At 33.8% G+C, this 22,439-nt stretch overlaps 3 protein-coding genes across 3 annotated transcripts in view; 2 read left to right on the top strand and 1 right to left on the bottom strand.

Annotated features, from left to right (window-relative positions):
- Positions 6,237 to 8,048, top strand: LOC104777632. The gene is made up of 5 exons (XM_010501912.2): positions 6,237 to 6,393; positions 6,936 to 7,047; positions 7,343 to 7,439; positions 7,539 to 7,625; positions 7,717 to 8,048. The coding sequence occupies exons 1-5, from the start codon at positions 6,330 to 6,332 to the stop codon at positions 7,849 to 7,851; spliced, it is 495 nt and encodes a 164-aa protein (XP_010500214.1). The 5' UTR covers positions 6,237 to 6,329; the 3' UTR covers positions 7,852 to 8,048.
- LOC104777631 (glyceraldehyde-3-phosphate dehydrogenase GAPB, chloroplastic) lies at positions 8,201 to 10,819 on the top strand. The gene is made up of 9 exons (XM_010501911.1): positions 8,201 to 8,423; positions 8,521 to 8,616; positions 8,702 to 8,866; positions 8,941 to 9,108; positions 9,205 to 9,365; positions 9,448 to 9,509; positions 9,584 to 9,633; positions 9,991 to 10,397; positions 10,517 to 10,819. The coding sequence occupies exons 1-9, from the start codon at positions 8,322 to 8,324 to the stop codon at positions 10,647 to 10,649; spliced, it is 1,344 nt and encodes a 447-aa protein (XP_010500213.1). The 5' UTR covers positions 8,201 to 8,321; the 3' UTR covers positions 10,650 to 10,819.
- Positions 11,923 to 22,439, bottom strand: part of LOC104779156 (bZIP transcription factor 60) — a 10,875-nt gene continuing 358 nt past the window's right edge. The window contains exons 2-3 of the mRNA XM_010503541.1: positions 13,055 to 13,527; positions 11,923 to 12,587 (exon numbers count right to left, since the gene is read on the bottom strand). Coding sequence (XP_010501843.1) covers positions 12,137 to 12,587; positions 13,055 to 13,527 — 924 coding nt within the window. The 3' untranslated portion in view covers positions 11,923 to 12,136. The remainder of the gene's footprint in view (positions 12,588 to 13,054; positions 13,528 to 22,439) is intronic.

Below are 22,439 nucleotides of genomic sequence, written 5' to 3'. Positions count from 1 at the left end.
ATAGGATTGTTAGTGACAAACAACCTTTACATCTGGCTTGACTTAGACTCATATGCACATCTTGATTGTTCACAAACACTCAGATTGGATTGACACCTCTTATACTACAATTGCATAAGGGGAACTGAAACACCCTGACATCCATTCATTCATAAGTCATCATTCCATACATCATTCACCACACCATAAAAATAGTCAGTTTCACAACTATAAAGAGCAAGTTTAATAAGAGATATACATAATACATGAAGACATGAACCTGGGTTTGCCGAGTTTGTGTGACAGGAAACAAAACCATAAAAACGATGAGAAAGGTAGGCAACCATGTAATATCATGCATAAATTTACATGTTCAATAAAACGATTAAAATTCAGAGAGAAACTTATTCAAATATGATAGTAACAAAAATTCTCTTCAATAAAGGATCTCAACTTTAAATAATAAAACTTCCTTCATCATTTCTAAATCATTAGATTATATTATGTATCATTCCCAGAAAAAAAAAATTCAGAATTTAATACTATTCAAACTGCAATTGTATCGCTATGAAAAGAGGCCAAGACCCTAGAACTTCTCCCAAAGTGGGATTGACTGAAACGTAGGGGTTAGTGAAAATTAGTTCATTTAGTAATATAATAGTTTATTTGGTGTTTGGTGTAGATATGAATTGGCGTTGGTGTTTTGAGAAATGAGTTTAAGAAAAAAGCTTTACGATTTTATCACAAAGTGCAGTTTATTATCTTTTCCACCAAACCGATCAGGCAGCACTAATATGTGTCATTGAAAAGCTTTTGTTTCTTAAATTTGTCCTATCAACTTCTTTGAGAATATTTCATAGATTATGAAATTATTCTAATTTTTGTAGAAAAAAATTATGAAATTTGAGGAGTTCCATTGGGATAGAAGTTAATATGATGATGTTGATGATATTAGGTTGATAATGACAAAATTGATGGGTTAGTGATTAATTCATAGACCCATTATAACTAAACTTATTTGATTTAGGAATTCATTTAATCATCAACTTATTTAACCCATCAACTCATTAGAGTTAATATTTTCAACTCATTAGGGTTCATGAGTTGAGTTGAATTGGGTTGACTCATTAATCTTATCCATTTTGACACCCCTAGATAGAACAATTGGCAATTCGTCAATACATAGGGAAAAGGATTTGTAGTATTCATCACATTCGTGACACTCTTATTTTTTCCTCATCAACGCCATGTGCCATATTTAAAAGATGACTAGGGTCGTAAAGAGATTATCACAACAATAGTTTGCTTTATTGTTAGCTTCATCTCTCATGGAATAATTTTTATTATTTGTAATTTATAAAATAAATTGAAATGGTTACCAAAGGGAAGAGAGGCTCTTGTAAAGCAATGTAACCACAAATGCAAAAACGTACACTTTGTCCTGCCGCAACCAAGATTTGCTCCCCGAGTTTGTTAATAATCTTGTCACACCGAGCTTTACAGATATCTTGATTGTTAAACTCGGCCGCTGGCTATTCAATTTCCTTGAAATAAGATTAACATTTCTATCTATAGCAAACCCACTTTTGGGGATCACTTTAATCAAATGGATGAGATTATTTATATTATCTCATCTAACGGTTTAGAACTATTAAAGATCCCAATAGTTGTAAGTTTTTTTTCCAATGATTGGTTTTATTGTTTCATCTAACGGCTTAGATTTGGTAATCATCTCAAAATTTGCAATGTTTTGATCCAATAGTTGTGTTTCTTCGTCGTACTCCTAATTTTCAATGTTTGCAATTGTTAGTTTTTGCACTTTTTTATTTCACACCTCTTTGTTTATATATACAGATTTTTATGAACTTTGAAAAGTGTTTTTGTTTTTTTGAGTATTGCTTCACACCTTCAAGTTTTAAAAACTCTGAGTATTATTTTCTTTCAATTTATTAATCAACATTGTTTCACTCATCTTCATTAAAATTTGGATTGTTTTATTTATTGATTCCTTCAATTAACTTTTGTTTAGTGTCATTTTCCATTTATACCAGCATCAATCATCTCTTTCAAATATTAATCTAGGTAATTGATTGTGATTTCTAATTTTTCATAGATTTATATGTTTATATATTATAGCAAACCCACTTTTAGGAGTTAATTTAAATCTAATGGATGAGATTGTTTTTATTATCTCATCTAACTGTATAGATTTGTTAATGATCTCAAAAGTTGCAATGTATCGATCCAACAATTGTGTTACTTCGTCGTACTCCCACCACCTTTCAATGTTCACACTTGTTTGTTTCGCACATTTTTGTTTCACACCTATTTGTTTTCACACATCTTTATATATATATATATACAGATTTTTATGGACTTTGAAAAGAGTTTTTATTCTTTGAGTATTGTTTAACACCTTCAAATTTAAAAATTCTGATTATTATTTTCTTTTAATTTATTAATCAACATTAATTTACTCATCCTTGTTAAAATTTGGTTTTTTTTATTTATTGATTGATTCATTTAACTTTTGTTTGGTGTCATTTTCCATCAAATACCCACATCGATCGTATCTTCCAAGTATTAATTTAGGTAATTGATTGTGATTTCTAATTTTTCATAGATTTATCTTTTTAGTCAATTTGGTTGGTTGGTTGCAGGCATGCAGCTATGCGCTCTTTCTCCCTGCTTCTATTATTATTATTTTTTGTAAATTTTGATTGAATAATGATTTAAATTTTGTTTGATGTGAATATCTTTCAACATTGATTATCTGAGTATGATTCAGCAAACCTAGATTCATATCTATATATACATTTTTAAAATATATTTTGTGTTCTACCCTTTTAGTTATGGTTATTTATTTTTTTTTATTTATAATTTTAGTCCTTAGTGTGATATTTACATACCTAATAAAGATTATTTCCACAATCATTCAAATATAGCAAACAGAAACTAATAAACTCTAGACAATATAGCCAATGGAAACTAATTAATAAAAAACTGAAATCATATCTACATTTCATATTCTTATTATATATTAACTCGATATAGTATAGAAAATAGAAATTAATTCTATACATATGGGACAACTTAGTGAAATATTCGTTGCCTTAATCATAAATCTTTTGCATTAATTCAAAATTGTCATATATATTTTTAGATTTTTTTCTTGCTCCCCAATATTTTCTGGATCTCATATCACATCTAATTTTACCATCTTCAAAGAACTATATAAATAACGTCTCAATAGCAATACAAAAATGCATCAATTCATACACAACTTAGTATTTCAACTGGCGTAGTAATCTTCCCAGTTGAGACACTTGATTTGGTTTGTTGGCGATAAACAAGTGCACACTTATTTCTTTATTAGTTTATTGGTACAAAATGTTTATGCTTTCTTTATTTCATCTCTAATACCTATTCTTTTCTTATCTTAGATGGTTTAAATCCATTTATTTGAGAAAAAAAATTTGGTTTCATGATAAGTGAACATGCAACTTTTCGGTTAGTAAATAATCTAAATGTTTTGTTTGATTTATTTCATATCTACACTAATTTTTTTTTACTCCATGTAGTTGTATCACAAATACATGTTGAGAAAAAAACCAATTCTGATTTTAGCTTACGGTGAGCTGCTCACCTTTCTAAGTATCCTCTTTATATTTATTATTAAATATATATTATCTTCTTGACTTATCAAGCTTTTCAGTTTTTGGTACACCCTAGGTTTTTGCTTTGATCCATTTGTATATCTTTTCAAACGATTGGGAGTAAATTAAAGGGGCCGATATTGAGGCCACAAAGGAGGAAAATATATAGGAGGAGGAGAGAAGAAAGAGATGAGTTTGGTGGAGTTGTTCATCGTTTTTGTTGAATGATGATTGTTTAATTGATTCCAAAGTGGCTATTAAATGCTCTCTGTACTTTGTAATGATTTAGTAGAGTAATATGTAAGCATGACAATCATGTAATTTATATAATAATTTAGGATTTTTTTTCCTGTAAATAGATTCATATTTTATTATATATGTATAACGGGTTGAATTGAAAAACAGTAATTTAATACTGAAAAAGCTGTAAAAATCTAACCTATAAACTATAAAAAAGAAATTTTGTCCGTGTACAATCAATATTAAAATAATAAATATATCTATTTTTAAGCTAATTTAATTACGAATGTAAAAAACAAATCATCTTGTGTGGTATACGGGTGAAATCATAGAATTAACATTCTTAATATAAATATACAATATTAAACACAAAAAGCATAACAAATAAAATTAAAAAAATTATTATGCGGTGTACCGCGGGTTAAAATCTAGTATCTTTAACATTATTCTCTTATTGTCCCTGAATCGATTTTTATATATATAACAAAAAAATTATCTAAATAATTTGGTTGATTCATTGTAGTCATTATTTCTGACTTTTATACTACACAGTTAAAGAATTACTATAAAGTTTCCACTTGAAATGTGAAATTAACAATTATTGTCATTTTTTTTTGTTCAAACATATGGATTCATTCATTCAAAACAAACCACATACAAGAAGGGGGAACAAAGACCCAAGGTTTAAAAAGTTACAAAGAAGGGCTTTCCCCAAAGCACTAAACATAACGGTAGAAACATAAGACATCAAGTAGTAGTCCATGAGAGTTGTGATACAAACGCCTAAGGGTAGTTTGGAACATGTGAGATCACAGTTACTTGAAAGGACATCTTCGAGGGACTCGACAGATGATACGGTTGTCATGGTCATTAGACTCTTTGACGTGAAGAAGAGATCATATCCAAGGGTCTCTGAGAGAGAGCTTTTGGGTTGAGCACGGTTGATGGTGTTCAGGTTGAGGGTAGTAAAAGGGTTGGTTACGGTTTTTGGAGCAGGTGTGAGACACTTGAAAATTTTGTGGTAACCCCAACTCCATTGGTTTGGGATCATAATGCCACTAGTCTTCAAATGATTAGGCAGAGACTTCAAAAAGTTGATAACTTGCAATTTAAATGGTTCAGAGGGCATATGAGATAAAGAAAAGATCTTGAAGACACATCGGTAATCACAGCTCCATAGAGTCTGGATCATAATGCCGATTTCCTTCAAGATTCTAACTTCAAGGGCAAAGTCCCTAAGTGAATCTAGTAACAGGTTTTCTAAAGAAATATATAGCCAAACTAGCAATATTGGTGACTTACATTCCAAATGCAGTCTTCGAACAAAAGGATTCATAAATCCACACAAAGATTGACTAGGGTGGAAGAGATTTGAGATCCGATCAAACCTGGCTAAATGCAGAGGAAGGATTCGTACAACACCATTTGTTAATGGGCTCATAAACCTTATTGGGCCGAGGGTTGTTGAGCCCATCAAAGAAAACCCTAGTTTCTCATTTGGGGGCAAGGAGTTCGCGCGGCGGCCTAGTTGAGCTGGTGTCGGATTCAGGGACTCTGACATCTCCAGTGAGGGGAAAGATGGCGGTTGAGGGTGCAAAGCGGGGCTTGAAGCATCCGAAGAGGAACCTAGGAGCTTGAGTTCTCCAGTACAGGAAGTCGGAGCCAAGAATAATAGATCGTCGTGTGCCGTCGACGACTCCACCAGGTAATTCGCCTCTGATGGACCAAGGGATTCTGCTCCTGCCATCAACGGTACTTGGTGGTGATAGATCTCTTCTTGGGGAATCGGAATCCTAGATCTGAGGGTTATTGGTTCTTTGGTTAGCTTCACCGGGGCGGAGACGAGTAGCGGATAAGAGCTGCGGAGCTCCGACCCCCAACTGATCTCCCTGGATTTTGGATCGGCTAAAGGTTGCATGCGGTTGGGAAATGGTCGACGGGGACTAAAAAGCAGAAAAAGCTTAAAAACAACTAAGATGAAATAGCTAAAAGAGCGAGAAGAAAGACAAGCAAATTGGATTATGTCCCGACGCCGGTAAAGTTTGCCTTTACCAACGTTGGAGGGAAGCCAAGGGTAAGATTTTTCGATATCTGTGTCCTCAGAGAAAAAGAAAAAGTTTTGTTTACTACAGATTGTTCAATTATTTAAGTTTACACTTTCGTGTACCGCAACGCACGACCGACATTTTAGTGCTTTTAAAAGATAGCTTGTTAATGAAAAAAGAAAAAATTATCCTAGTAGTCTAGTGAGAGCGAGACCCACACCAGATTAGATGACTAATTTGATCATATACCCATGATGGTCATTTCTCCCAATTCTTGATTTATTTTTTTTGGTCATATAATATTTATAATTATCACTGAATGGAAGAAGCTTAGATATCATCGAACGTCCTCCAACTGCTCTCTCTCTCTCTCTCTCTATTACGATCTCTCAGTTCCTTCCTTCCATCCATGGCGTCTCTTTCTACCTCTCTCTCTCTCCCCAATAACGCTCAACAACTCCATCCTTCATCCGGTAAAAAGCTCTTCAATCTCTCCTTGAATCTTTACACTAAAATCTTCGTGCGACTCTTCTCCCTTTGAGCTAGCTCAGATTTGATCCTTATGTTGTTACGATTCTAATTTAGTACGTCAAGAACCCAATTTAATTGTGTATTGGATGATCCAAATTGCTTTATCCCACTGTGATTTTCCATTTTTCCCCAATCACTCAATTGGGTATAGCTTTAAAGTCTCGATTTTGCAATGTTGGGTCCTCTCTTTTGCTTGATTTGATTGTCAAGAATGGGTTGAAATGCATTTCATGATGCAAAATCACAACTTGAATATCTTTGGTTGAGATGAGTGTTAGTTCGTTTCTAAATCCATTTGTGTTGGCATATTTTATAAATCCATTAATACTGCAGAAACAATGGTTTCATTTCTCAGTTCATAATAGTGAAAGTGACCCATTCTTCGCGTTTCTCTCTCGTATCATGTCAAATTGGATGTAGCTTCTCCAGTATGATCTCTCTTTCTCTCGATATTCACTGATCTTTGTTCGTTCTTTCATGTTAGGCTTTTCCCTGAAGCCATGTGTCAGTGTTTCTTTTGGACTGAATCGATCCAACAACCTTCATATTTCTGCTCCTAGAAGCAAAAGGATCGTCACCGTTCAATCAGCATACAGGTAAAAAGAGTTGGTCCTCTTCTTATTTGTTTCATTTTTGGACCTTGGTGAAAGATTGATTACATATCTTATAAAAAAATCCTCCCGGTTATGGTTAGTTAGTTACTGTTTGAGATGTCTACAAGTGTGGTTCTTGTAACCCCTTGATGTTTTCTGAACAAAACAATTTTGAGAGTGTAGGTGGTTTGACTATAAACATTGTACCTCCTGAATATAAATATATCTTTGTTTCCCATTGGCAACTTAATGTTTACACAGACTGTTTGCAAATGTCTAATAACATCAAATCTTGCAGAGATGATGACGGTTCAGGCAGCACAGGCTTATTTGTCGGAGGGTTTATTCTGGGCGGACTCATAGTTGGTGCCCTCGGATGTGTATACGCACCACAGGTAATATTGTGAATCACATGGTTTAGTTATAACCCTCTCTGCCCCCTTCTTGAAAAAGATTTGACACTGTACGAATGATGTTTTTGTGAATTATATCAGATCAGCAAGGCTATAGCTGGAGCAGACCGAAAGGATCTCATGAGGAAATTGCCGAAATTCATATATGACGAGGAAAAAGCTTTGGAGGTAAGTTGTAATAATCACTTTTATTGAGTCATAATATATCTCGTTTTTATGGATGTACTTATGAAGACGATGGTCTGTAATGTTAATGCAGAAAACACGGAAGGTGCTGGCTGAAAAAATTGCTCAGCTCAACTCTGCTATCGACGACGTGTCCTCTCAGCTCAAATCAGAAGATACCCCGAATGGTGCAGCTCTAAGCACCGATGAAGTCGAGGCTACAGCCTGAAATCATCTGTTTTTAGGATTTGAATTGAATCACGGGTGATTGCTTATTATGATCCCAATAATTGTTGGCTATTTCTGTGTAATGTTGTACAACTTTTCATCTATCTTGAAATGACTGCCTTCTTCTCTGTTTGTCTTGAAATCGTGTTGAAGGATGATATATATCACAATTATATGCCAAACCAGACGTTACAAAGATTTTAATCTCCGGATCCTTAAGGAAAGTATACGACATGGAAACAAGAATTAAAAAAAAAAGTGCCTTGAGAAACTTGTGATCAGTGACTCACAGAATCTTATCCCCATTTGTATCTTACCTACATAATAACCACATATTTCTTTGCTTCACTTTGAACCATTGGTTGCTTGCTTTTGATCAAAAACCAATGGATGTGTATGTATGTATATATGCTAACGCTCAAAACTGATCAGTAGTATTCCTAGATTTTTCTTTTTGTTTCACTTGCAGCTATGGCCTCACATGCAGCTCTCGCCGTCTCCAGAATCCCGGTCGCACAGAGGCTGCAGTCTAAGAGTGCCGTGCACTCCTTCCCTGCTCAATGCTCTTCCAAGGTACAAACTCCCTTCTATCTAGCACATACCATCTCTGTGCTGTGTGTGTGTGTGTTACGGTTTGTTTGATCTGCTTCTCTTGTTATTATCTGCACAGAGGCTAGAAGTTGCTGAATTCTCTGGCCTGCGTATGAGCAGTAACGGTGGAGAAGCATCTTTCTTTGATGCCGTAGCTGCACAGATCACAGCCAAGGTGACTGATTGATTGATTGAATCAATAACTGTGTTGTTGTTTATATATGAATGTGCATATGTATGATGTGTTTGTGAAATATTAGGCTGTGACAGCATCCACTCCTGTTAGAGGAGAGACAGTGGCCAAACTGAAGGTTGCGATCAACGGGTTTGGAAGGATTGGTAGGAACTTCCTCAGGTGTTGGCACGGCCGTAAGGACTCTCCTCTCGAGGTTGTTGTCCTTAACGACAGTGGTGGTGTCAAGAATGTAAGTCCAGAGAATTAAAGACATTAATTCTCTATTGTGGAACAACATTTTTGACATTGATGATGAAATTGCAGGCATCCCACTTGCTCAAGTATGACTCCATGCTTGGAACCTTCAAGGCTGAAGTGAAAATTGTGGACAATGAAACTATCAGTGTTGATGGTAAGATCATCAAAGTCGTCTCCAACAGAGACCCTCTGAAGCTTCCATGGGCTGAGCTCGGCATTGACATCGTTATCGAGGTGAAATACTTTTCTATCTAAAGCTGCATTGTTATGATGGCAAATCACGCCTTAGTTAATCGAAAAAGATAAATTGTATATGGTTATGATCATCAGGGAACAGGAGTGTTTGTTGATGGGCCAGGAGCAGGGAAGCACATCCAAGCTGGAGCTTCAAAAGTGATCATCACTGCACCAGCCAAAGGTGCTGATATCCCTACCTACGTTATGGGAGTCAATGAGAAAGACTATGGTCACGACGTTGCTAACATCATTAGGTCCGTTTAAAGTTAAACCTCTCCCATTATAACCAAAATTTAGTTTGAGTATTCATGTTTCATTTTTGGTCTCTCTTGGCAGCAATGCATCTTGCACTACCAACTGTTTGGCACCTTTTGCTAAAGTCTTGGATGAAGAATTTGGTACATTTGCTAATTCCCTTCTTACTACATGTTAAAAATGGTTTCTTCTAGCTCATACATTAACTGAATTACAGGAATCGTCAAGGGGACAATGACAACCACACACTCCTACACCGGAGACCAAGTAATATACTTATACCATCTTTGTCTGTCTATCTAAGTAGAAGAGATTGCTTGTATTCTTAAAATATTCACTACTCGTATTTAGGAGTATTCAATCTAGGTTTCGGTTCAAGGTACCAAATCCAGGGTTTAATTTTGGTTACGGTTTTTTGAATGCATGAAAATGAAATCCATTTAAGCCATATTAGAATGTGTTTTGAGTTGATGGATTCGTTGTATGGGTTCGGTTTATGTAAATTAAATACTCCTACGTACAGCTTGTATATAAGTGTATAACAAATCATTAGAATATGTACTGTGTGATTTGACTCAATACAACCAATAGTAACATATATGTGTTTGAAATGAATTGTGACAGAGGCTTCTAGATGCATCACACAGGGACCTAAGGCGTGCAAGAGCCGCAGCACTGAACATAGTGCCAACCAGCACAGGTGCAGCCAAGGCAGTGTCACTAGTGTTGCCGCAGCTGAAGGGTAAACTCAACGGCATTGCACTCCGTGTGCCAACGCCAAACGTCTCAGTGGTTGACCTTGTTATAAACGTTGAGAAGAAAGGTTTGACGGCAGAGGACGTGAACGAGGCCTTCAGGAAAGCCGCTAATGGACCGATGAAGGGCATTTTAGACGTTTGCGACGCCCCTCTTGTCTCTGTTGACTTCAGGTGCTCTGATGTCTCTACCACCATTGACTCTTCGCTCACAATGGTCATGGGTGATGATATGGTCAAGGTGGTTGCATGGTATGACAATGAGTGGGGTTACAGGTGAGATATATATATATATATATATAACACATTACAGTACATGATATGATCAGTTTTATAAATTTTAACCTATATATGAATGAATCTTTACGTTTGGGTTTGCATTATTCGTATTATAGCCAAAGAGTAGTGGATTTGGCTCACCTAGTGGCTAGCAAGTGGCCAGGAGAGAAAGCTGTTGGAACTGGTGACCCTTTGGAGGATTTCTGCCAGACAAACCCGGGCGACGAGGAATGCAAAGTCTTTGAATGAAAAAAAGAAAATGAACTTTTTTTTTCACCAAACAAATACTTTTATCATGAGTTATTTATTCGAAATCATATATAATGCATACCGCTTCCTTTTCGTTTATTGTCGAGTATAAAAATTGTTTCAGTGTTAAGGAAAACTTGGCAATAAATAAAAGTTTCGCATTTAGAAAATGATAAGACAAAGTATATTTTCCCTATCCAAGTAAACTGAGTTAGAAGTTGAAAGAAGGGTTTTTTAAATACGATTTTATGTTTTGTTGTCTTTTTTAATATGTTTGTGCTATGATGTTTTTGTAAGAGACTAGTTAGTTACTCTTGGATTCTCACGTGCATAGGAAAAACTAATCGTTTAGTATTAGGGTTAGCTAACTATGCCTGTTTTCATTACCATCAAGTATTCGTCTCTCTTCAACGCGTTTCTAATCGTTTGTAATGGTGGTACGTATCAAATCTCTCTATCGACATTGACAAGCGATTTCGTTTGGTTGGACGAATTTAAGAACCGCTTAGATGAAAATGTATGTCCCTGTTAACATCTCTCATGATGTGTTTACTGTTACTCTATTCATCTTCAGTTCTGTTTTGTAATCAAATATTTGGCGTGTGTTTCGCAGAGTGAAGGAAAATTCTGCGAAACATTACATGTATAACAGTTGTTGAATGTGACTCTCTCTTGTAGATCATAGAGGAACCGGATGATCGAGAAATTGACTCAGATGGGATATTAGAGCTTGTGAAGGATTTGCTACCTCCTATGCCTGCTACTGAAACTTATAAAGATATGGGGAAGAAGAAAGAGAGAACGTTGAACAGTCGTAAACATGCAAATGAAGTTTTTATGCTAATATAGTGAGCGATTCATTTGCTCTAATTTTATTGCGGTTAATTTACGTTTTAAATAATTGGAGCGATGCAATGCGTCGAATTTTGTTGTAATAGGCGGTGCATGATTTTCTTCGTACAGTTGAGCCTGAAGCAATGTGGCTTTGTAACTTATACAACGAAGCGGTGAGCTATATAACTTGTCGGTTAGATCTTTGAGTACATTGTATCATGTTTCAAATCCTATAATTAATTTGTAACTCACAGGGAAGAACTCTAGATTCCTACTTAGCTGAGTATCAGATTCCTACTCACAGGGAAGAACATTGTATCATGTTTCAAATCTCTATCAATGTTACTCAACCTAAAATCTCTATCAATGTTACTCAACCTAATGATATTATTTTCTGGCATTTAGAAGTGATATTACCTTAAGTTTTGACTCTTTTAGATCAAAAGAAAATTTGGGATTTTATAGACAGAAACATTATTAGGTAGATATCATGAGCTAGAATAGAAACCATCCAAACCATAAGACCCACATTGACTGTTGATTTATCCCATATATTAGACAAGATAATTTCCGACAGCGAAAATACAAAAGACAACTAAGACACTCATTCATCTACGACTCAAGTGCGCAAAGAAGCAGTTAAAAAGGCGCTGTCACGCCACAAGGGTTAAGATTTGGACTTTCATCCTAGGCCTTGAACCCTTGCATCTCCGACTCACGCCGGTATTAGATGGGTTGGTACTACTCCCTAGCCCGTTTAGAACCAGCTTTTCTGGTTCTGGCTGGAGGAGGTAACACTTTGTGTGGGACAGATAAGGGAATAGGCGAATGAAGTTTACTCCCAGAAGCCAAAGCAGGGAACCCAACAGCAGGGATTCCAACAAGAGCACAGCAGACTCCTGCCTTGTCATCATGGGAGTATTATTGCCACTACCCTTTTGCAAACAGTACCGAAGAGACTGGTTCTCGGCAACGAAGCACTCAAGCATCCGTCCCAGTCTCAAGCACTCTCTCTCAAGATACTTACTCTTCTTCTCTAAATCTTGCACGTATTCCTTCTTCCTCTCCCTCGACCGGACCGCCGCATCTCTATTTCTTACTCGCCTGAACCACAATCACACATCCCAATTATCAACTCTCAGATTCTTTTCAAGGCATTTATAACACAATCTAAAACCAACCAGAATACACAAACTTGAGATCCATATGACAAACAAGCCAATCATATCACTCATGAATCAACTCTCTTATCTCACACATACAATACAATAACCCAGACTACTTAAAACAAGAATACCAGAAGCAAGAGCCAATGCATATTTTCACAATATAAAAGGCAACCAGAAGTTAAACACATTCATAATCAACTCTTCAATGTCACACACATACGTATCTAAGATTTGTTCTCAAAGCAAAAACACACTTATAGCAATCTAAAGGCAACCAAAATCAATACAAAATACCCAAAAAAAAAAAAAACCCTAATTATAGCAATCTAAAGGCAACCAAAATCAATACACAATACCAAAAAAAAACCCTAATTATTAAATTACTGAGTAAATCAGATGTACCTTCTTCTTTTCTTAGCCCCAGCATCATCATCGTCACCTTCATCATCATCCTGAACCTCACTCCCAGAATCATTAGCCTTCTTCTCAACCAACAGATCCGTACTCTCTTTCCCAGAATCATCATCCTGAACCTCACTCCCAGAATCACTAGACTTTTTCTCAACCAACAAATCCGTACTCTCTTTCACGGCGGCGGCTTGTTCGGTCACCAAATCAACGGAACCAGAATCGTTTATCGGATAATCAATGAGTAGATCCGCTATAAACTCCGAAACAGATTCATGATCCAACTCCAAAAGACTCTCCTCCTCCTCTTGATTCTCATCACTCATCAGTTTACTCTCAATCTCTTCGATCCACGAATCCGGTGCAGATCTGAAGAAATCCTCCGCCGGTGGAGAATCTATGACGATTGAAGGATCGAAATCGAAGAAGAGATTATCATCTATGAGTAAATCAAAGCTACCAAATTCCTCCGCNAAAAAAAAAAAAAAAAAAAAAAAAAAAAAAAAAAAAAAAAAAAAAAAAAAATTATAGAAAAAAACAAAAAAAAAAAAGGTGAAAAATTTTAATTATTTAAGATATTGAGAGAAGAGAGATGAATTTATATAAGAAGAAAAAACTGTCAGCAGTCTAAATTTCTTCGTGACCAAGTAAAAAGAGTCAGTAGGACACGTGTTAGTTATGGACGCGTTTTTAGATACTTTTAGCCAATAAGATGATATAGTGCACTGTGTTATAATGTTCCTGTTAGCTGAGAACTATTTTTCTTATGTATCGTCACACAACCAATGAGAAGGCTTCATTCTAGCTGGAAGAATTGGATTTTCTGATAAATATTCTTTTGTTTTCTTTACTTTTTTATTTTCGTCTAAATTATTATTTTTTATTTATTTATTTATTTATTTTTTTTATTAATAACCCAGTATCCGATCCGAAAAAACTGATCTCCCTGTATTAAAATAAATAATATTTTAGAAATTTATCTTTTTTCATAAAGATTTTTTTGATATTTTTTATTAATTAATGTTATGAAATTGTAGATTTTAAAATTTTGATGAACTAACATTGATTAATAGTTATGAGAAATATATTTTATAAAAAAAATATATTTATAACTAAATATTAATTGTATTTTTAATTTATGTGAAATTCCTAAAACATCATCTATTCTAATATAGATGGAGTAATTCTAATAGAGTAAGGATATAACCAAATTAATTAATTTACTGCAGTTTATATTGTCAAGCTCGTGAGTTCATGTTTGGGTATTACACGATGTTTATATGAGTACGGATTACCCATAAAATTTGAACATGTAATTAAAACTTCCATAACATAACAATATTAACTTTGATATAATCCAATTACTCAAATTATAATTTTAAATCAAAATATATTCATTAATTTTATACTTTTTGATTCAAAGATTAATTATATACTTAAATATCCAAATATCAAAATATCCAAATATTATTTGTTTTACCAAAATTTAGCCTACTTTTTTAAAAAAATTAACCAATTCTTAAATATTTTTTTTTTGATTTTTCATTTTTATCGATTATTTAAGTACCACAACATATAGTACTTGTGCACTTGCATGCATATAAAATTTAAGACTGTCATCTACCTGATTTATTTAGTGAACACTCAGCACACATTAATAAGTATATATATTCAGTATCTCAATTAAATCATATCATTAGAGCATAGTCATTTTTATTTAAGAGAAACAACAAGATAAATGAAAAACAAATTTAGAGATACTGTTTTGCAGCATACAAGATGCAGTAAATTCTTGTAAGCATTGTTCCATTGAAATAAAACAATATACTTTACATTCTTTGTTTTCTTTCTTATTCAATTTCAGATGAGTGTCGATCTTAATTCAATCATGAATGAATGATAGTGTACTCTCTATCTCTCTATCTCACAAGTGAATGAGTGTCCATCTTTTACTTTCCCTCCGGTTTGGACAACCAACCTCGGAGTAATCTTTTAATTTAATGTTTGGATGAAAAAAAAAAAGAATCCCAACATAAATTCACCATGCATGAACATAAAATTACACTATTCTAAGATTTAAACTGAAGGAATCTTCAATCTTCTAGACCCTCAATAATATATCTTCCTTTTTGATATTTTAAAAGAGTATGAGTTGTTATCTTTTCTCATAAACTTAAATTATGTAATGTATATGTAATATTCATGTTCCATGATTAAAATATGGGATGTGTTAAATAAATCAAAAGAGTGGATTTTAATTAATTTCGATTAAGTTAAATCCTGGTTTAGTCAAATTAAACCAAAAACTCTATTTGTTATTAAGTGGATACCTCATTGCTTTTGTTGTCATGGACTGGTGAAGGAAAAAGTAGAGAAGGAGCGCTCATTCACTTGTGAGATAGAGAGTAAACTTGGTTTTGGTGTATAAAGCAAAAGAAAAAGAATCGTTATGGTTTGGGAGAAAATGGTTTCGACGTATCGAATCATTCTCAAAGTTATGTGGAACATGTTCTCTCAGTCGAGAATTGAGACCAGAAGGTGTTGGATGCTAGATTTTGGGTTCGTCTGAGATCTGATTCTTACGAGATTTTGTGAGAAGCTTCATGACGTCTAGACCGTGTTTTTCACTAGAGGTATTGGAAAGTTAATGGAGCGAGACTGACTGTTGCTGGCAAGTGTAGAGCCTCTCTTTTGGGTTATATTTGTTATTCGTGAATCACCTTGTTGAGGTGAGTGTGTGACCATGACCTTATCTGAGCGATTGAGTTGTATGACTTGTTTTGTGTGATAGTGTGTAGGTATTGTGAATGTGTTATTGGGTGTTATGTTTAATGGCTGGTTTCTTATGTTTTATTTGTGTTTGTACTATTGATTTGCTTGTGTGTGTAGCTCGCTGATGGTAGAGTCGCTTCACTGAGTATTTTTGGTAATAATCATGCATCTCATTATGTTTGTGTTGCAGGTAAAAACAAAATGTGACTGTGAGATCATGACAATGAACAAGAGGATGTTCTAGGGACTTAGTTGTTATGTCTTGGTTTCAGCTAGTTTGCTAAAATTGGAATGTTGGTGTTAGAAGTTAGAACTATTGTGTAAGTTGCTAGCTCTTGGTTTATGATTTTGATTAATTATTGGTTTATTAATATTTTTTTATTGGTTTATTATTTTCGGTATTTTTAGCTGCTTATTTTTGTGATTTGAGTTTTAAATATTTAAATAAATATTATGAGATATTTTTTATTATTTATTATTCATTTATTAGTTTTTGTTATTTATTATTAAAAAATGGTCAGATCGTTTAAGTTTAGTATTAGAGCCCTTATGGTTCTAGGTACGGGTTCATTATCCTTTTGAAACGACCCTACCTATTTGTTTTAATATAATAAATGACTAGTGATCCCATACTCACTAACATCCTAACATCAACCAAATCTAACAGCAAAAATAACCAATAATAAACCATCAATTAACCAACCATAATCCAATAAATAGATAACCAATATCATTCCAACATAAACCATACATCATCCAGCAAGTCATTAAACAATAAAATAGCAACCTAGCAATATTTTAACGACTCATCTCTAGCAACCTAAGACAATATTCAATCGAGCCACTATAAAATCGTCTTCTTCATTGCATAATTTCACGATCACACTTTGCTTTTACCTTCATCACAAACAACAATCAAGACGCATGAATATTATCAAAAATACTTAGTGAGTCAATCCTCCCATCTATTGGACTATACGCACAAACAATTGAAAATTCAATGACCAACACACAACAATCAACACAAACAAACCAGGAAATCAAGTAATAACCGCCTGCTGAGAGGTTGGTGTCAACCGATACACACCTTGTGTCGATCGACAATGACAGAGATGGTGTCGACCGACACACACCTTGTGTTAATCCACGCATGGTCGACATTTTCCAAAAACCCTAATTTGCATCGACCGACACTCCACATGCGTAAATTTATGCTTGTTAGGTTTCTTGTGCCGTCCTCGCATTTGTGTCGACCAATTCCAACGCAAATCTCCAATTCCAAATCTCTCTAAATTTAATTGTTATTTATTTATTATTATTTCTTTCTTTATTATTTATTATTTATTATTTATTATTTATTATTTATTATTTATTATTTATTATTTATTATTTATTATTTATTATTTATTATTTATTATTTATTATTTATTATTTATTATTTATTATTTATTATTTATTATTTATTATTTATTATTTATTATTTATTATTTATTATTTATTATTTATTATTTATTATTTATTATTTATTATTTATTATTTATTATTTATTATTTATTATTTATTATTTATTATTTATTATTTATTATTTATTATTTATTATTTATTATTTATTATTTATTATTTATTATTTATTATTTATTATTTATTATTTATTATTTATTATTTATTATTTATTATTTATTATTTATTATTTATTATTTATTACTTATTATTTATTATTTATTATTTCTTATTTATTATTTCTTATTTATTACAACAGGTATATCGTTTCAGTTTAGATTAAGAAAATTAATTTCTTTGTTTATGTGGTTTAGATTTGGGCTTGTTTGGCCTTTTTGTTTTAAAAGCTTAGTTCTTTGTGATATCTGTTTCTTTAAAGAAATGCAGACGACAAAAAAAGCTATCAAATATTAGAATATTGTATTTGCATTCAACAAAAAAGTAATAACATTAATTAATCATACTTTGAGGTTTTTATTATTTAAAGCAAGATATAACATTTTTGTACATATGGTGGTTTATATAGCTCGGCCAAGTTTTTAAATTCATTATTGTTTTCACGTGTTATTTTAAAATGGAAGATTTTCAAAAATATTTTTTTCTATGTCATTTTTAAAAATATTTTTGAATGGTCTTTATTTTCAAAAAATACCCCTTTTTAATATATAAAATAACTAAATTCTAAATCTTAAATCCCAAATACTAAATCCTACCCCTCAAAAACTATACTCTAAATGTAAAATAAAAAATCCAAACCTAAATTTTTTAATAAATTAATTTAACATATTGTAATTGTATAAAAAAGTGTAATCAATGTTTTCTCTCGGTTTTAGCCTGTTTCGGGACAAAATAGGTAAAAGTGAAATCTAAACACTCCAAATTCAACCCGAACTCTTATAATTAGTCAAATGCATTGGAATGTCACACATTCTAACCCTAGAAACAGTAACAAAGTTGTTTACTGCTTCGAATCAATGTATTCTCTCGGTTTTAGCCGGTTTTCTCGGTTTAAGCTTGTTTTGGGATAAAACGGGTTTAAGTGTTGTCTAAACACTCCAAATTCATCCCGAACTCTTACCATTTGTCAAATGCATTGGATTGTCACATATTCTGACCTTAGAAACAGTAACAAAGCTGTTTACTGCTTCGAATCAATGTTTTCTCGGTTTTAGCCTGTTTCGGGACAAAATGGGTAAAAGTGGTGTCTAAACACTCCAAATTCAACCCGAACTCTTATAATTAGTCAAATGCATTGGATTGTTACATATTTTGACCCTAGAAAGAGTAACATAGCTGTTTACTGCTTCGAATCAATGTTTTCTCTCGGTTTTAGCCTGTTTTCTCGGTTTAAGCCTGTTTTGGGATAAAACGGGTTTAAGTGTTGTCTAAACACTCCAAATTCATCCCAAACTCTTACAATTTTTCAAATACATTGGATTGTCACACATTCTGACCCTAGAAACAGTAACAAACCTGTTTACTGCTTCGAAACAATGTTTTCTCGGTTTTAGCCTGTTTCGGGACAAAATGGGTAAAATTGGTGTCTAAACACTCCAAATTCAACCCGAAATCTTATAATTAGTCAAATGCATTGGATTGTTACATATTTTGACCCTAGAAAGAGTAACATAGCTGTTCAAGGCGTCGAATTAATGTTTTTTCTCGGTTTTAGCCTGTTTGCTCGGTTTAAGCCTGTTTTTAGATAAAACGGGTTTAAGTGTTGTCTAAACACTCCAAGATCATCCCGAACTCTTACAATTAGTCAAATGCATTGTATTGTCATACATTCTGACCCTAGAAACAGTAACAAATCTGTTTACTGCTTCGAAACAATGTTTTCTCGGTTTTAGCCTGTTTCGGGACAAAATGGGTAAAACTGGTGGCTAAACACTCCAAATTCAACCTGAAATCTTATAATTAGTCAAATGCATTGGATTGTTACATATTTCGACCCTAGAAAAAGTAACATAGCTGTTTACTGCTTCAAATCAATGTTTTCTCTCGGTTTTCGCCTGTTTTCTTGGTTTAAGCCTGTTTTTAGATAAAACGGGTTTAAGTGTTGTCTAAACACTCCAAATTCATCCTGAACTCTTACAATTAGCCAAATGCATTGGAATGTCACACATTATAACCCTAGAACAGTAACAAAGCTGTTTAATGCTTCGAATTAATGTTTTCTCGGTTTTAGCCTGTTTCGGGACAAAATGGGTAAAACTGGTGTCTAAACAATCCAAATTCAACCCGAACTCATATAATTAGATAAATGCATTTGATTGTTACACATATTGACCCTAGAAAGAGTAACATAGCTTTTTACTGCTTCGAATCAATGTTTTCTCTCAGTTTTAGCCTGTTTTCATGGTTTAAGCCTGTTTTGGGATAACATTGGTTTAAGTGTTGTCTAAACACTCCAAATTCACCCCGAACTCTTACAATTAGTCAAATGCATTGGAATGCACACATTCTGACCCTAGAAACTGTAACAAAGCTGTTTACTGCTTCAAATCAATGTTTTCTCGGTTTAAGCCTGTTTCGGGACGAAATGGGTAAAAGTGGTGTCTAAACACTCCAAATTCAACCTGAACTCTTATAATTACTCAAATGCATTGGATTGTTACATATTATGACCCTAGAAAGAGTAACATAGCTGTTTATTGCTTCGAATGAATGTTTTCTCTCGGTTTAAGCCTGTTTTCTCGGTTTCAGCCTGTTTTGGGATAAAATGGGTTTACGTATTGTCTAAACACTCCAAATTCATCCCGAACTCTTGAAATTAATCAAATGCATTGGATTGTCACACATTCTGACCCTAGAAACAGTAACAAAGCTGTTTACTGCTTCGAATCAATTTTTTCTCGGTTTTAGCCTGTTTCGGAACAAAATATGTAAAAGTGGTGTCCAAACACTCCAAATTCAACCAGAACTCCTATAATTAGTCAAATGAATTGGATTGTTACATATTTCGACCCTAAAAAGAGTAACATAGCTTTTTACTGCTTCAAATCAATGTTTTCTCTCGGTTTTAGCCTGTTTTCTCGGTTTAAGCATGTTTTGGGATAAAACGGGTTTAAGTGTTGTCTAAACACTCCAAATTCATCCCGAACTCTTACAATTTGTCAAATGCATTGGATTGTCACATATTCTGACCCTAGAAACAGTAACAAACCTGTTTACTGCTTCGAAACAATCTTTTCTCGGTTTAGCCTGTTTCGGGACAAAATGGGTAAAATTGGTGTCTAAACACTCCAAATTCAACCCGAAACCTTATAATTAGTCAAATGAATTGGATTGTTACATATTTCGACCCTAAAAAGAGTAACATAGCTTTTTACTGCTTCAAATCAATGTTTTCTCTCGGTTTTAGCCTGTTTTCTCGGTTTAAGCCTGTTTCGGGACAAAACGGGTAAAAGTGGTGTCTAAACACTCCAAATTCAACCCGAACTCTTATAATTAGTCAAATACATTGGAATGTCACAAATTCTGAACCTAGAAAAAGTAACAAAGCTGTTTACTGCTTCGAATCAATGTTTTCTCGGTTTAGCCTATTTCGGGACAAAATGGGTAAAACTGGTGTCTACACACTCCAAATTCAACCCGAACTCATATAATTAGATAAATGCATTGGATTGTTACATATATTGACCCTAGAAAGAGTAACATAGCTGTTTACTGCTTCGAATCAATGTTTTCTCTCAGTTTTAGCCTATTTTCTTGGTTTAAGCCTGTTTTGGGGTAAAACGGGTTTAAGTGTTGTCTAAACACTCCAAATTCATCCCGAACTCTTGAAATTAATCAAATGCATTGGATTGTCACACATTCTGACCCTAGAAACAGTAACAAAGCTGTTTACTGCTTCGAATCAATTTTTTCTCGGTTTTAGCCTGTTTCGGAACAAAATATGTAAAAGTGGTGTCCAAACACTCCAAATTCAACCAGAACTCCTATAATTAGTCAAATGAATTGGATTGTTACATATTTCGACCCTAAAAAGAGTAACATAGCTTTTTACTGCTTCAAATCAATGTTTTCTCTCGGTTTTAGCCTGTTTTCTCGGTTTAAGCCTGTTTCGGGACAAAACGGGTAAAAGTGGTGTCTAAACACTCCAAATTCAACCCGAACTCTTATAATTAGTCAAATACATTGGAATGTCACAAATTCTGAACCTAGAAAAAGTAACAAAGCTGTTTACTGCTTCGAATCAATGTTTTCTCGGTTTAGCCTATTTCGGGACAAAATGGGTAAAACTGGTGTCTACACACTCCAAATTCAACCCGAACTCATATAATTAGATAAATGCATTGGATTGTTACATATATTGACCCTAGAAAGAGTAACATAGCTGTTTACTGCTTCGAATCAATGTTTTCTCTCAGTTTTAGCCTATTTTCTTGGTTTAAGCCTGTTTTGGGGTAAAACGGGTTTAAGTGTTGTCTAAACACTCCAAATTCATCCCGAACTCTTGAAATTAATCAAATGCATTGGATTGTCACACATTCTGACCCTAGAAACAGTAACAAAGCTGTTTACTGCTTCGAATCAATGTTTTCTCGGTTTTAGCCTGTTTCGGAACAAAATATGTAAAAGTGGTGTCCAAACACTCCAAATTCAACCAGAACTCCTATAATTAGTCAAATGAATTGGATTGTTACATATTTCGACCCTAAAAAGAGTAACATAGCTTTTTACTGCTTCAAATCAATGTTTTCTCTCGGTTTTAGCCTGTTTTCTCGGTTTAAGCATGTTTTGGGATAAAACGGGTTTAAGTGTTGTCTAAACACTCCAAATTCATCCCGAACTCTTACAATTTGTCAAATGCATTGGATTGTCACATATTCTGACACTAGAAACAGTAACAAACCTGTTTACTGCTTCGAAACAATCTTTTCTCGGTTTAGCCTGTTTCGGGACAAAATGGGTAAAATTGGTGTCTAAACACTCCAAATTCAACCCGAAACCTTATAATTAGTCAAATGAACTGGATTGTTACATATTTCANTAGTCAACTGCATTGGATTGTTACATATATTGATCCTAGAAAGAGTAACATAGCTTTTCACTGTTTCGAATCAATGTTTTCTCTCGGTTTTCGCTTGTTTTCTTGGTTTAA

The sequence above is a fragment of the Camelina sativa genome, chromosome 3, assembly GCF_000633955.1.
Source record: "Camelina sativa cultivar DH55 chromosome 3, Cs, whole genome shotgun sequence".
Classification (NCBI taxonomy): domain Eukaryota; kingdom Viridiplantae; phylum Streptophyta; class Magnoliopsida; order Brassicales; family Brassicaceae; genus Camelina; species Camelina sativa.
Note: the sequence above shows the minus strand (reverse complement) of the source record. Positions and strands in the feature narration are given on the sequence as shown.